The sequence below is a fragment of the Esox lucius genome, chromosome 18, assembly GCF_011004845.1.
Source record: "Esox lucius isolate fEsoLuc1 chromosome 18, fEsoLuc1.pri, whole genome shotgun sequence".
Taxonomy (NCBI): domain Eukaryota; kingdom Metazoa; phylum Chordata; class Actinopteri; order Esociformes; family Esocidae; genus Esox; species Esox lucius.
In genome coordinates, this window is record NC_047586.1 from 5220019 (window position 1) to 5236178 (window position 16160).

At 44.5% G+C, this 16160-nt stretch overlaps 1 protein-coding gene across 1 annotated transcript; it reads left to right on the plus strand.

Moving 5' to 3' along the window:
* The first annotated feature begins 1609 nt into the window (after nucleotides 1-1609).
* rab21 (RAB21, member RAS oncogene family) lies at nucleotides 1610-15807 on the plus strand. The gene is made up of 7 exons (XM_010892054.5): nucleotides 1610-2007; nucleotides 11537-11596; nucleotides 12597-12704; nucleotides 12988-13051; nucleotides 13959-14013; nucleotides 14241-14329; nucleotides 14490-15807. Exons 1-7 carry the CDS (start codon nucleotides 1861-1863, stop codon nucleotides 14630-14632), a joined length of 666 nt encoding a protein of 221 aa, XP_010890356.1. The 5' UTR covers nucleotides 1610-1860; the 3' UTR covers nucleotides 14633-15807.
* The last annotated feature ends 353 nt before the right edge of the window (nucleotides 15808-16160 follow it).

Genomic DNA, 16160 nt, shown 5'->3' on the forward strand with positions numbered 1-16160 from the left:
TTATAATACATGCTGAATGTGATTTGGCATTGTCTTGCTGAAATAAGCAAGGCCTTCCATGGAGAAGATGTCTAGTTGGCGGCGTATGTTGCTCCAAAACCTGTATATATTGTTCAGCATTAATGGTGCCTTCACAGATGTGCAAGTCACCCATGCAATGTGCACTAATGTAGCCCCATACCATCACAGAGTGGTGAACTCCTCCCCATCTTCTGAAAGACTCATCCTCTTTGGGATGCACTTTTTATACCCAATCATGTTACTGACCTGTTGTCAGTTAACCAAATGAGTTGTGAGATGTTCCCACAGGCATTACACAACTTTTCCAGTCTTTTGTTGCCCCTGTCACAGCTTTTTTGAAATGTGTTGCTGGCATCAAATTCAAAGTGGCCATATATCTTTCAAGGAACAATTACATTTCTCAGTTTCAACATTTGATATGTTGTCTTTGTACTAGTTTCTATTGATTATAGGGTTTCTGTGATTTGCACGTAATTGCATTCTGTTTTTCTTTACATTTTACATGGCATCACAACTTTTTTGGAAACAGGGTTTTAGATTTATGCCCTTAAAAAAATATGTTGAGTTCAAAAGGAAAGTGAGTAGCCAGTTGCTTGTCTGACACGTGAACCGGTCAGCCAACCAGACCGGATACCATCCCATAGAGAAGCGTTACATAGTATTGTTTACATTAATTTCAATACGGGATATGAACATAATTACCCTTGCATGTAATACATGTATTTCCTGTTAAATATAAGACACACTGTGTGAATGAATCCAGCTGCAGAAGTCTCTCGGGCCATTCTGTATCACCACTTGCCAGAAGCATCTCTCACCCAGGCACTATCTTTGGAGAGGTGACTTCATTGGCGGTTCTGCTGTGCTTAAAGTGTTTTGCTGTGCAGAGATTACCCTAAACCCTCAGATGTATTCAGTAGGTGGCATTATAGTGTCTTTAGAAAATACAGGAAGGAGAGCTGCGGCTGAATGATTGCTACTGCCTGTGAGCTAGGGTGGTCTAGCAGCTACACATATACTGCTGAAGTACAAGTTTGAATCGACCCTGTTCTTTCAGGGCCCCCCTGCATCTTTGCCCACAGTCTTTGCACAATAAAGCATACGCATTCATGAAAATACATATTGTAAAAAAAGGTTCCAGGCTACTTCATTGGTCGATTGGGATGCAGTTTTCATGATATTAGACCAATTCGTTTGTCTGGCCATTAATTTAGTCACCCTCATTTCGGCCATTCTGGTTAATCTTCAGTTACATTTTAACAGTTAAGAGAGGCGGTTTGAAGCATTGGCAAACCGTAAAATACAATATTATAAATGTAGCAATTGGTCAAAAGATAGAGACATTAGGATAGCCTGTATTCATAAAACCAGTATTTAATATTATAGGAGTTTAATAGTCGTCGTAATTGGCATCTGTACATGTTTTTTTTTTCTTTTCCTGTATGTGCCTTTATTGATTAGGCGTTTATAAAGTATTGTAAATGCTAAGGCTATGATAATATCCCCAATCAGAGTCATCGTCAGAAACAGCACTGTCAACTCCAGCACTTTCGATTGTTGCTGCCCAGTTCATCATATGATCCCCTGTGAATGACGTAGAGGAAGAAACGCCATTAGTAGGGTGAGAGGCGAGACCGAAACCGTGATCTGAGGGTGGAGGAAATTTATTTGGTCGTCTACGGGAGCGCTGCGGTTGACATTTGTTTCTGTTTTGGCAGGGGATTTATGCCCTCGACCTTTCTTCTTCATTTTTATTTAACACGTATCTAATGTGACTAGCGACAGAGACTTCGACTGGGGCTACTGTACTTCTATTTCTGAGGATATTTCTTTTTCACCATGGCGTCTGGCGGCGGAGCGGGAGGCAGTAACAAAACCTACTCTTTCAAGGTGGTTTTGTTGGGAGAGGGCTGTGTGGGCAAGACCTCACTTGTGTTGCGCTATTGTGAAAATAAATTTAACGACAAACACATCACCACGCTCCAGGTACGTTGCTACGTGGCTAACTGCGAATGGTTGTGGTTCAATCTCGTTGTGACAGCAAAGGGTTAAACGTGTTGTTCGTGGAATAGAAAATGCTAGCTAACTAGCCTAGCCAGCTGCTAGCTGTAAACAATACAGCTAGCTAGCTGACACCACAGAAACACATTACTGTGTGGCTGCTACTGGGAGACAAGATTAAGACAGTATACGCAGCAATAGAACCACGCATTCATACATAACTACAACTATAGATAATGAGCCATTTCATGTCAGTGGATTTATAATCATAAGGCAATTTACGGTTAATGACGAAGTACACCTTTTTCAGAAATCAGTGTCAGTACAGTAGTAGAGCGCGAATGCAGTGTATTGCTTTTTAAAATGTGTATTTAAATAAAATCAAATGCAGAGTTGGCTTAACGTTTTGGCCGAGCCTTGCTATTCTCTATCGTCGGTGAGGGGCGGGTGGTTTAGGTTATGGGATGGAAATGAACTGCCCGCCGGACGATCTCTTTTGGAGTAGGGGTGGTTGAGGTCCTGCTCACTTCCTTACACTGGCGTGGTGCGTGACCTCAGTGGGAATGCAGGTGACAGTCAATGAGTGACCAGCTCCGCAGTCCGGTCAATGCGTTGCAGTTTGCCATTGCAGCGGGTGCAGACTCAAATCAGACTGTGTTGGAGGAGGCTGAGTAAAACCAGATACACCTTTAGTTGATCACTAACGTTGTTCTCCCACCTGAGGTTGTGGGATATCAAATTAATTCTGAATGATTAAACCTAATTTGCATGTCAGCCTTTAATCTTTGGTGGTGGGGGCCATTTTCTGAAGTCAACCTTTGAGCTTTTCTGTAACTTGATGTTTCCCCACAACCCTGAAAGTATATGGGCCACCATTACTAATTATAGTCACCCTAGCTATACTCTATGGAAATAATCAGGTCATGTATGCATGTTTTTAGATTTTTTTTTTTATTGCCAGGTCTTAAATAACATCAAAGCAAATATTAATTAATCTCAGGTTATAATTTTTTTAAACTTTCACTGAAGTTTGTTATGGGCATTCAAAGTATTGAATAATGGATAGTCTAACAGTTTCTCTTGGCAGATGGCTTGTTTCTTGGCATTAAATAAGTCTAACATTATTTTGAACAAAGTTTCAAATTCTGCTTTGTGACCTACATTAATGTTACCAAATAGTTAGATAACTGGTCACTGCAGAGCACCTTAATAAGTATAGTGTACTTTCATTGTTTGAAATGACCAAATCTAGCTTTACTAATAAGCTTGAACATTTCCCTCAACCACACATTTGTAGTTATTCAACATAAAGCAAGTGTTTTTTCAGGTGAGTGTTGGATAGAGGCGTGGCTGGTCTGTCCCAAGGACCTAGGTAAGAAAAATAATACATGGTTAAGAAAATTCACAGGGGTTCAAAGCCGAAGCAATACATAAGAAATAAACAAGCCAACCCATGTCCCCGACACAATAATGATAATTGGTACAGCCTGGCGAGATGCACATGGGATGACCCTTCTGTAGGATGTGTCAATTCTAGACTCCTTGCCGGGCTTCCATGGAGATGCTTGCGACGAGGCATGGCCATGATCAAAATGCGACGACGCAGACCTGATGGGTCAGTGAACTCTGTCATGACACGCCGGGGGGGGGGGGGGGGGGTTCCCATAGCAGCAGGGTGCTCAATCTGCGGGTTGGCAGTGAACCGGAGCCATTTGTACTTGGAGTGACGTTGTCACACCTGTTCGTTTTCTTGCCGACCGAACCCATCATGCTGGCCTCTGACACGTAATCACACACACTAGGCAGTTTCGGGTTAGTTATGGTCTTACAATGGACTACAGGTGGGTTTATTGCCCTCCTGAAATGAGAAAGGGATGTATAACAGTATGCCCCCCCCCCCCATACATCACAAGTGTTTTATTACTCCTCAAGAGAGGAGCTGAATGTCAAGGTTTGCTACTCTGCTTACGTGCAGCTTTTTCAAAGGAGTATGTTGCCTTTTACAAAATGGTGATCAGTCTTTGTTTTTTTACCATGTTTTCACCACTTTCTCCATGCCTCCACTATGCCAGACAGCCTGTGATTACTGGGATAATATAGTGGCTCTATAATAATAATAACAAAATTCTGTCCTCTGTATTACCACTCGTTCCCAATGAAAACTGCTGATAATTATAATTTAGGCCGTCTGTGGGCGGTTTCCCGGACTCTAGTCAAGAACTGAAAATACATTCCTGTGGAGGTATTCCATTGAGTTAGCCTAGATGTTGAGTTCGGGACTAGGGTTGTTCTTTGACTAGGAAACTACAAGCATGTGCACATTAACATTATACATGCAGGTGGATGTTGGGAGTGTGTGCTGGACTAATAGTTTGTAGGCAACTGTACTTCTGTCACGCCAAATCCCTTGTCCCTTGTAGTGTTTACATTAGTAGTACTGTTAGTCTGATGTCAAAGCAAGCGGTTTGTCAGTGTCATTTTGTACTCTGAATAAACGCTAAAGGCTGGTGCAGGGGTGGAGCTTACACCCCTGACTCCCATCTGTCCCCACCCCCGGGGAAGCCCTACGCCAGCGGCAGTAAGTTTGGCTACAGTCTTGTCAGGGCTACGCTCCAGTCCCTCGCCCCCCATGCATGAAAGGCACGCCTGGTTGTGGGCCGCGGTAGGCACGCCTGGTTGTGGGCCGCGGTAGGCACGCCTGGTTGTGGGCCGCGGTAGGCACGCCTGGTTGTGGGCCGCGGTAGGCACGCCTGGTTGTGGGCCGCTGTGAAACGTTTGTTGGCTCTTGTCATTTCAGAAAAACAATTCCTCTTACATAATGTAAATCATGGTGCAGTTATCATCAACCCACCCCTGACAGACCCCCCTGATCTGTCGTAATGAAAAGAAAATGCCTAACGCAGCCAGACTGTCCTCTTGGTAGGAACGAGAAACAGTTCTGTCCGCTTTCAGGTTAAAATTGCCAATTTGTTGCACCTTTGTGACAAACGGCGGTAGCGTACGACCTTTGGGAGTTGTCGGTGCACGCTGACCATCGCCACTTCCCTAGTGGCACTCTTCCGTACGGCGTGTGCAGACCTCGATGGGCCCTGGTCAAATGCGGTGCCCTGCATAGAATGGCATTTGGGATGTGGTACTGGCATACCGGTAGGTCTCTAATGTGGTTGCAGATGTCGGTGACTTTCTCATCTTGTTGTAGACCAACTCCCAGGGTCAATAATCCTTGGTTGAGTACAGATGCCTAAACATGTGGCTTCATGGCCAACTTGAAATGGTTGGTTCTCAATGTGGTTTTGAATGTTTGGAAAGCCCCCACCCCCCACAGGAACCAATCACGTGCTTTGTGGCTTGAAACAGTTGTGAAAATGCCTAGCATAGGTAGACTTCACATGGGCCCGTGGATGTATTTTAATTCCCCTTTCCTTATGTCTACACCTTCCTGTGATACGTTTGGCACAGATGAGGTAGTTCAGTAGGCTGTTTGATAGCTACGTGCGATCTGTCTAAAACAAACACATTTCTGTGAATAGACTGCAGTAGCCTATAGTATCAATTTAACCGACAGTTTATGGAAATCAATTTACCTAGTTTAGTAGTCCTTTTCAGTGTCCTGATGATGTATGATGTTTTTTTTTTATCCTGTTCCTAATCATCTTATGTAAACATAACTATTGACTCAACTTTAGCCCAGGGGTTCCCAAGCCGTTTCGTCTATGACCCACTATTGATATACACCCTAGCGCTGTGTTTTTGCACACACGGGCAATAGGGATCCATTTGAAATGCAGCCGCCTCGGCGTCGGTTTCCCGGCTGTTCAGTAATTATAGGCAATATTGTAAAAGAGAAATACTGGGTGCCATACAAAAGACGTGTTATGGTACTGTTGCTCCCAGCTTGGCGTCTTGCTCCTCCTCTCACCATGGAATTGGGCCCCGCCCATCGAGGTTGCTAATAACATGTCGTCAGGTTAGTTCCCTGGGCTCACATTGTCTCCAGGTCAGTAAAGGTCAAGTTAAGTCAGGGCATTTCCTGCTACCTCAGCCCTTTCAATGTGAGTTTAGCCTAGTCAGTAATGGCTGTTTGATAAAGAAATATATAGTTTTCTCTGGACTTAAAAAACTGAGCTGGGCCTGTTGTTTGTGCCTACAGAGGTAAGCCGAGATATCACCTAAGGTTACTGTAACCTGCTGTCCATTTACAAGGACAACCTGCCAACTGGAAACTGATCCAAAGCTCTTCAGTGCTGTTATGTTATCAGTCCTCCAATAAGCATTTAGACACCCACGTAGGCTGGCTCCTTGTTGCCACATAGAATGCCTGTAAAAGGAAAGTGCTTGTTTACTGGCCCAGGCTTAGATGACCTCTCAAAGCCTGGTTGCTTTTTGGTTTAGAGCTGGTGAAAACACCGACCAGTAACCTGATCCTCTCTAGAGGGGACGGGCGGAAGGAAGGAAGGAGGAAGATAAACCAGGGCGGTGTTCGTTGCGTACGGTAGAATTTGCAACTGAACGACAAACAAGTTCATGTTGGGGCAACGTCAGGTTCCGGTTGTTGCCTAATGAACACGGCCCCGTTTGAGTTTTTACCCGATTTAATGAGGAACTAAGGAACTGTCGAATTGGGTTCACACTCACCTCAGCTGAACAATACAAGAGAGAGGGGGAATGAGAATAACTTCCCGTTTGTTAGCTAGAGTGAATTACAGTAGTTAATCCTCATTAACTCTCAATTAAATACCCTTTCAGACTGTCATGCTGATTAGGCAATGCTTGAACATAGCCTGGTCCCATAATGACTAGGCTTCTGTATTGGTTGTTCTCCAAACCATTGCCCTTTTTAGCACTGACTTTGCTGATTTCGGCCTCATTGAGGCAAATGTATTTATCTTTGCTGCTTTGTGTGGTTGTGGTCATTACTGCCTCAAGATAAAATTATCTGTAAGTTGCTCTGTATGAGAGGATCTGTTTAATGACCACTGTGAATGTAATCCCGTACCCAAGTACTGGTGTAAAGATCGTCTTAATTCAAGCATCAAATCTAGCGCGCTGGACAGGCAAAGGTCCTTGTTTTGAAGGGGAGCTTGTCGTCAGTTATGATTCCTGCCGGTATTTGTATTCACCCACAAGCTCCGTTATTCTCCAGTGCTGAACTGGTGGACTCCGGTCTCCGGGTTTGGCAGTGATAAGGGAGAATGACGCTGGCCAGAAGAGAGCCTTGTGGGTAACCCCCGTAGTGGTTGTTCTGGGAGACCTGCAGTGCCCTTGGGTAATGAATCAGCCATCAGTGGTACTTTGTTTTAATAATGGTCATTTCACGTTTCATGTACCAGTCGGTGTACTGTGTATACATTTAAGATTTATTAGTCACTGGCTGCCTCAATTAGACACGTGCGCTCACGAATGCACGCGCACGTTGATCAAATATGGGATTGGAGAGGAATGAAAGAGGACAGGAGGACACCAGTTTAAATACATAAATCACAAATGTATCCATAATTTTAACAGCGACGTTATCTCTGACCTGCCCCGCCCCTCCAGCCTGAGGAATGCAGGATGCGCCACGTTGATCTGTCTGGGCCCAGGGCCACAGCATGTATCCCTCGTTAACGCAGCCCTCTGCTTTACAATGCGTCCATTATAACCTCATGGTTGCTGCAGGGCGGAGATACTACAGAGCTCTCGATTTCTCAACTTCCATATCTCTGAAGGTGCTAATGACTCGCACGCAAATCAGGCCTGGCTGGCCTCCCCACGCTCTTAAAGACACAATCTGTGTAGGTTTTGACAAAGCGGCAGGTGTTTTGCATCTCTCTGAGGGAGAGGTTTTGTGGCCCAAGGGGTATTTCGGTGGTGTGAACCGTTGCCTACTGCTGTAGTGTGGTTTCACTCCCCAACAGATGCTCTATCCGCCACAAATAGAAAACGTTACCAGTCTTTTCACATGTTCTCTGTACAATTTAAGCCTAAAAAGAGACAAAATCATAGGTTGTCGAACAGACCTCAAACACTTGGAAAGATCTCATTAAAAACAACACCTGCCCGCTGAAATCATCTTCCGCCAAAATGCCCTGGTGGACCGAGACCTCCTGTGGACCCCTCATCTGGGTGCAATTCATTAGAAACCAAGAGGGAGAATTCATAGGAGGAAATGGAGCGGGACGGCTTGAATGGGGCTAATAATAACGATGGCAGGATGATGGCAGGATGGGCCGGTGGCACCTATGGCTGACAGACAGGCTTTCAACCGTGTTTCTGCCATGCAAAATGTCTCGTTGAACTAGTTCTGCCATGTAGGTGCGCACACACACAGACACGCACGCCAGAGTTTAGGGTTAGGGAAATGTGGCTGCTTAATATTTGACCAGCGTCATTTTTGTTTTCCCCCAACAACGTATCGGTCATCAATATGCCTCGTCTTTCACAGAAATGGAGGCCTATTCACGTGCACCTGGGCATTGGATCCACTCAGAGATTTTTCAAGGGGAAATTCAAAATCAGCTGTCGCTTACTGACACGTTTCATTGCAGAGTGAAACTACCCCCCCCCCTCCAAATGGATCAAACTGGGTGAACACCGCAATTAGTTTATTTTTCTGTTGAGGCTGCATTTAGAACCTGTGGCGGATCTGTTTATATATACTGTCTTGACAGCGGCTTTGATCAGGGATGAGTTAGCTTGGCAAGATGGGGGAAAAGATCTGGGACAAAGCAGTCAGCTGAAAATTGTGTGATCTTTTGCTTGACGGGCTAATTAGAGGATTTTGTTTCCATTTCTTTTCCGGTTTCCCATTAGACTACTTGTGTTTGGGAGATGGGCCTGGGATGGCTGCCGCCTGCCCCTGCCCGTGGCTGTGTGGCACTGTAAAGCCGAGTGACCTAATTACGTTGTGCTTTTTTTTTGGAGGGGGACGACGACTACGTGGTCTGTCCGACACCACAGTGCCATACCAGAGTGTTTGACACCTACCAAAGAGTCGGGGACCGAACTATGTTTGGATGATGCGTATCACCGGTCATTTATGGGAGCTGGACCGTGTTGGAACTGTTTCTTATGGAGTGGTAATATCAGGCACAATCTGTTTAACACAGTTCTCTACTCCAGGTCTTGGGACACGGAGTACTGCTGGTTTTCTCTCTGACAGCCGGGGAATGTAGTTCACTACCAGGTAGAATAGAAAACAAGCAGTCTGGTGGGTACCCTGGCTCAGGGTTGGGAATCTCTGATCTAGCAGACAAGGTTTTGGGTGTGTCTTATATTTACGGGTGACCCCGGGAATTGAACCTACTGTCCTGGTGTTGCAAGTGCTTTAACAACCGTTCTTCGGATTAGCTCCCTTGTCCACAGTCACATGTGAAGCCCAAGCTAGTCTCCCCCCAGACCAACACGATGGTGTCTGAACCCAAGTGATGCTGGAGGTCCACCAGCCAACACCCTTGCTGTCAGAACTGGCTGCTATTTCAGGAGCAGTCGCAGCTTTCGAGTTGTATAACGATAATAAATGGGCCTGCGTAACGTTCTGAAAGTCATGGGACCACACTGCTGTTGTCGTTGGGGGGGGGGTTAGGGTCATAAATCCCAGCTATACATCTGACCGGGGCACATGGTTCGTGTAGAGGTCTTGCTTTTCCATTAGCTTGGCCTTAAGTTTCTTGTGAGACAGAGGATTGTAAGGGGTCTTTACACACATGATAATCCCTTACTTGGGTGCTGATACAAAACTGACACACATGAGTATAGCAAATCACATACTGGAGTTTTGGTGCCGGTGAAACCTTATGCTACCATAATAATAACGCTATATATGATTACTGTGTAAAACCCCTTCACTTGGCTAATGGGGTGGGGGTGGGGGGGGGCATTAGACGTTCCACATCATGTTGATAAGGAAGGGATTTTTGACCGCCATGTTCTAGGAGACGAACGGTTGTCAAGAATCTCTAACCCGCATTTGCCCAGCCTGCTATCGGTCTGCTCCATAACCCGTTTGTCCTTAGGAGTCGCTGTCGTCCTTACATGTGCAGTCAGATGCTACTTCAGATTACTCGCTGTCGCGTCTGCCTCCCTCGCCACATCGTGTTTCTGTGGGGAGCCCAATACAAACGAAGGCAGAGTCTGCCAGGCAGATCCAGGCTCGTTTCATATGCCTCTCTGTCTCCAATTAGACAATTTTGTAAGGGTTCTGTCCTAGTGGGATTCACTGTAAATGTAGCATGTTTTCTGGGGATTTCATGTAACCTTTCATGAGTTTCACCTAGGCCTACCTTTGACTCTCATTTGTAGCGTCTGTCATGGCGGAATGTGAGACGGTGGAGGAACTGGATTTGTTGTTATGGTCTGAGGCAGCATGTCACATTTCCCTAGATTGTCCACACCTGTGTGTGAAAAATGTGTCTTTCTCTTTCTTTCTCTCTTGAATTAAAGGATGTAATTAAGGTGATATGCCGCTCAGTTGGCAGTGTGCGGTGTTCATAATGCCAGGGTCATGGGTTCGATTCCCCTCGAGGGGACCAGGACAGAAAAAGTATGAACCTGGGGTCAGATTTATATGGATACCTGTATCGACTAACCAATCAGACAGATTTATTTATACTTTTTATACCAGCATTTGTCACGAAGTGCTTTTACAAAACACCCAGTCTGAAACCCCAAGAAGCAAGCAACGACGGTGTTGAAGCACAGTGGCTAACCCGTTCTCCAGCGCTGTAGTTCCTTATGACGTGCACCTAACATGGGAGTGGACTAGAAACCTCCTGGGCAACACCTGCCATTTTAATAAGGTGGTTGTCTTGGTTCCTGGGCCAAGGCCTGAGAGCAGTGACGCGATCTGTTCGCTGTAAATCTGTCTGGACAGTGATGGCTTTTCCATATGCTGTGTCTTCATTCTGCCGTTATTATTGTGCTATTTTAGAAGCCCCGTTTCTGTTTCCGTTTGGGTGTTCATCTCTTTCTCTCTCCCCTCGGATTTTCTCACCATTCTCGGTCAGTCCTTTTTTGAAATTGCTTTAATAAAGAAATAATCGTCTCTTTTCTTGCGAAACGTCCTGGACCGCAAAATCAGTATCTACCCGAGTAGATCTCACATGAAGCAAAATGATTTTTATTCTGTCAAAATGTTTCACCAGAGCTCTTCCTGATTGAATGATTATTAAATTTGCCTGAACTGTAGTGAGAACTGGATGGCTCCACTTAAGATGTTAGGGTGTCAGTTGTACGCTTTTTCCAAAAAAAGTACTGTCTGAGCACAAGTGAGGGATTTTTCCAAATGCCACTAGAACGCTTTGCTGAGAGGTACACTCTACCCATCTCCGTTAATGGCCATGGTTAGCCTAAACTCCCATGGTGAGGTCAGACGGGGCTAGGGTATGTCGGGTGCTTCTTGGTTCTCAGGACCTTTGCCGGCCTGGTTGTGAATCACTGTACGTAAAATGTCATTATGTTGCACCGGAACCTCATCCGTTACGGTGTGATCGTTTCTCAAGGCCCACCATTCATCTGCCCGTGTCTCTCCTTCCAGGCGTCCTTCCTCACTAAGAAGCTGAACATCACGGGGAAGAGGGTCAATCTGGCCATATGGGTGAGTCTGTCTACTCTTGGTATGCCTATGTTGACACTTGTGTGTACAAAATGGCCCCCTATGCCCTGCTGAGTGCAGTGCTCGTCACTGTGAAGGGAACAGGATGCCATTTGGAACGCACTTTTTTTTTTTTTTTTTCTCTTGATCTTCGTTTTCCTCCCTGAGAGATTGGACGCTTCAGGGCTGTGAACATTTACCTACTACTGAAACCTCATGACAAACCTGTGCACACCGAGGCGCTACGTGCACGCACGCAGACACACCCTGACGCGTAGACACACGCTCGCCCAGGCTATGTTAAGGTCATTAGGCAGACACGCGCAGACACACGCTCGCCCAGGCTATGTTAAGGTCATTAGGCAGACACGCGCAGACACACGCTCGCCCAGGCATTGTATTAAGGCATTGTCATTAGGAACAACCCGGGATCCATTTCCACAGTCTGTTTGCTGTGCCGTCCCTAATCCAACTGTTGTCACAAAGAAGACGGCATCTACTCCCCACTGGTGATGAAATCAAAGATGGCCTCCCAAATGCCCCCTGGTTACCATTTGGCGCTTATCAAGAGCAAGTGCGCTGTATAGAAGAGAGGACGGAAGTTGGAAGTTCAAAGACTTCTTGGCTGAGGAGTGAGCTCTTTTTCCTGTAACATATGGTCCTGCACCCAAACAGCTTTCTGATTATCTGCCCAAGTACTCACGCTTCATTTTATGCAGTAGGAACAGGAACATGGCGTCCATTTGGTTTTCAGCCTGCCTCACAGGTTTTCATCCTGCCTTATGTTTAATGGTTTTGTGGGTTTTGAAAGTTTTTTTTGACCAATCTTTAGCCCCTCACGGTCAGTGGTTAATGAATACATGCTGCCTTTATATTCTCTAGAGACTCTGTGGACTTTGGACTGGAAGTAATCCTTCACTCACCCTCTTTCTCTCCACCTCATCTCTGTGTCTGTTTTGTTGGGCCTCTCCTCTCCTCTGTGTTTTATCTCTCCCCACCCCAGGACACCGCAGGTCAGGAGAGATTCCATGCATTAGGGCCCATCTACTATAGAGACTCCAATGGAGCCATATTAGTCTATGACATCACAGATGAGGACTCTTTCCAGAAGGTGGGTAGCTAACCTCACCAGGAAGTACCTCGCTGGTTGTTTGATTTGCATACACATACAGTACCATTCAAAGGCTTGGACACGCCCACTCATTCATGGGTATTTTCCAGATTGTAGAATAATTGCAAATACATCAAAATTGAGAAATGCCACTTATGGAATCATGTAGTAACCAAAAAGTGTTACTTCAAAATAAATTTCCATTTTAGATTCTTCAAAGTTGCCAATTTGCATTTGTTTCTTCTGGTGTAGTTTTGTACAGTTTTGACATTTTGTCTTGCAGGTGAAAAACTGGGTCAAGGAATTAAGAAAAATGTTGGGGAATGAAATTTGTTTATGTATAGTAGGTAAGTTCATTGCTCAATTTTTCTTTTATAAAAAAAAAATATATACATACATTTTGAAAAGAGTACACAGATTATCCTTATGCCTTTCTTTTCATATTTTGCCCCAAAACATCTGGAGGGTCTAGAGTTAGATAATTCATACTTTTATATATGCATGTGTGGTTTCTGGGAAAGGTTTGGACACAACATTTCACTGGAATGGGTTAGTGTGTCCAAACTTTTGACTGGAGCTACATATGCCTATGATGATAGGGAAGTGCTGGTACTGTATTGTGGTTATTGTAATGCTATGGCATTCTATTCTGGCCCTTGAAGCCAATTTTTTTTTTTTTTTTTTATGCAACCCCCTAATGAGGGACTTATTTAAACCTTGGACACCAGGTGGGTGACATTAACGATGATGTAGTTGGTTGGACATTTAGTTTCAGCTAGTAAGAATTTCAGCTGGTAGGCCTGGTGGCCTGCTAGAACAGAAACCCTACGAGGGCTGGAGCCTTCAGGTTATGATTTCAATATCCCTGATTTAATGGGTTGCATTTTGCTAATGTTGTTTCCTTCAACGTTATGTTATTCTGTTTCCTCCTGAAACTTAAAATTTGCCTAGAAACTTTCACATTTGCAGTATACTGAGACCAGCTACTTTCACACAGCAGTCACTCTAGTTATTTTTGTTTGTTTTTTCGTGGATGACGTATTGCAAGTAACCATGTGTGGCCTTATAAATCACGATTTGGGAGGCACAATGTCCAGAGGGACATGACTGCTATGCCACCATTGCAAAACTGGATCTAACCTCAGTGATCCTTTCCTGGCTCAATAAAACCAGTTTTCTTTCAGTATGCAATCTGTGAAATTATTTCAAAAAATTATTCCTGAACTTAATTAATCTCTTATTTAATTTTTTTAGGTAATAAAATAGATCTGGAGAAGGAGAGACATGTATCAGTTGAGGAGGCAGAAGGGTGTGTATTGTTGTTATTTGTTTAAACTACCACATGGATACATTGTCCAGCAAGTGTGTATGTGGTTCAGTTCATTGTTATAAGGTTTGGGATTTCCTCATATTGTCTAAATGTGATTGATCCGCATGTTCATAACTGAATGGTGATTGGTCTGAGTGTTGCTGTAACTCAATGGTGATTGGTCCGAGTGTTGGTGTAGCTGCGTGCTGACTGTGTTTTTCTTGCAGGTATGCAGAGTCAGTTGGGGCGAAACACTATCACACATCAGCCAAACTAAACAAAGGAATCGAAGAACTATTTCTTGACCTGTGTAAAAGTAAGTCCATGGCACACAGTATGAAATAGTGATTTACAAGTTCAGTTTAAGACAGGGATGTCTTTGAAATTCCTCGTAGCCTGCTGCGGTAGGCCTCGCGGCTTGCTAGCCGTCACAGAACTAATGGTCTTGGCTCTCTGGTCTATCCTCTTCCCACCAGGAATGATGGAGACGGCCCAGGCAGAGGAGAGGGCAAAGGGCAACGGAGTCAGCCAGTCAACGTCATCTCGGAGAGGGGTACAGATCGTGGACGACGAACCCCAAGCCGCCACTGTCGCCGGGGGCTGCTGCTCGTCTGGTTAACCCAACCACCAACTCAATACCCTATCTCAACCTTTCTTTCCCCCTTCCCCAGGCCGTCTACAAACAACCAGGACTTTGCCCCCCCCCCCCCCCCCCCCCCACTTCATAACCATCCCTTCATTGATATTATTCCACGAAGACTGCGCTTCTCCATGTTTCCTCCCAAGTCATCATACACTTCTCCCTCTGTGGAACAACGTGCTGGCTTACAGTACTCATAATCTATTCATCCACCCGTACGACACGTCTGACAGAAGCAAAGTGAAGAGAGAATGGAAGAAAGGAAAGGAATCGACTTCTGTTGTACAAACTAGCATATGAACCCGTCACGCTCGCAAAACAGCCCCCTGATGAATGAACATGCGCACACTTCCAAATGCATATATATACATACTGTGGAACGTCATAAATCATAAGGTCACCGTGATTATTCTGACTGTGTTGCGTGAGGTTAACCTGCATGTTGGGACGAACCATTTCTGTCCCTCTCAAGGCTTCATTTGTTTTACTTAAAAGAAAGGAGAAAGGAGAACTTTATTATTTAATAAGTTAAGTACACGTTGTATGGAAGTCTGTACAGGCCCAACCCTTTCGTACTTCTGCAGTGGTTCAGTGTGAAGGCTGTCTGGGTCCATCATCTCTCTGCCTACGGAGCGTCTCGGAGGGACTGATCTAGGATCATATCCCAGCTGCCCCTGTAGCCTCACTCATTAGATTTTAAAAGACAAATCTGATCTTGGATTCGGACTCCTAATCCAATACCTCTCTTCCTCTCCTGCCTTCTCCACTCTGTTTCCTTCTTCAGCGTCTCTGTGTCTCGCTCGTGCTCTTTTGTCACACTGGCTCTTCGATTTAAAATGCTGATTTTTGCACTGGCCGTCACTCAATGCTTTTGGTATACTGTGTTTTCTTCCTGTTTGCCGAGTTGCTCTGTGAAAAATGAAATTATAAAAAAATACATTGTTAAAAAACAAAAAGTATGATGAGTATGAATAACATTTGGATATTTTATCTGCTTTTACAAGCTTTGGGAAAGCTAGAAAAGTGTACAATATACTGAATGATTGTAAAATGAAATAACAGATGTCTAAAAGTACACTTTTTGGAATTGTAATTTTTTTAACTGCTAGTGTCAAGTGTTTTGTAATAGAACAATTATAACTATTTACAACGCATAGGTGTCTAATACATTGTCATTCTTTTAAAGAGCCAATTTCAGCTTCAGTATATGTCTACACCAGGGCTTACCCTACAAGGTCTGACCGAGGAGAGATGTTTTGACCCAGGGGTGCTGATCGTACAGAACAGTCCACATTGGTAATAGTGACGGGTTCCTGGGCGGCTGAGTTTGAGGGTTCTACATATCTGAACTTGCACACTCATGTTCAAAATGAGAAAACTGTTGGTAGTCTCTAACTGCTTGTTTTTGCTAAAATTAAAAATATAGAAACTTAAGACAATACCAACAAGCTTGATTAAGCAGAGCTAAGGTCTTTGAAATTGTATTGAATATTATTTGAAAGCTTGC

Excerpts from the sequence above, each read along its gene's own strand:
- rab21 (XM_010892054.5), top strand. The coding sequence starts at position 1,861 with ATGGCGTCTGGCGGCGGAGCGGGAGGCAGTAACAAAACCTACTCTTTC. Across the intron at positions 11,597-12,596 it reads GGGTCAATCTGGCCATATGG|GACACCGCAGGTCAGGAGAG; the intron begins GTGAGTCTGTCT and ends TCCCCACCCCAG. Across the intron at positions 14,014-14,240 it reads TCAGTTGAGGAGGCAGAAGG|GTATGCAGAGTCAGTTGGGG; the intron begins GTGTGTATTGTT and ends TTTTTCTTGCAG.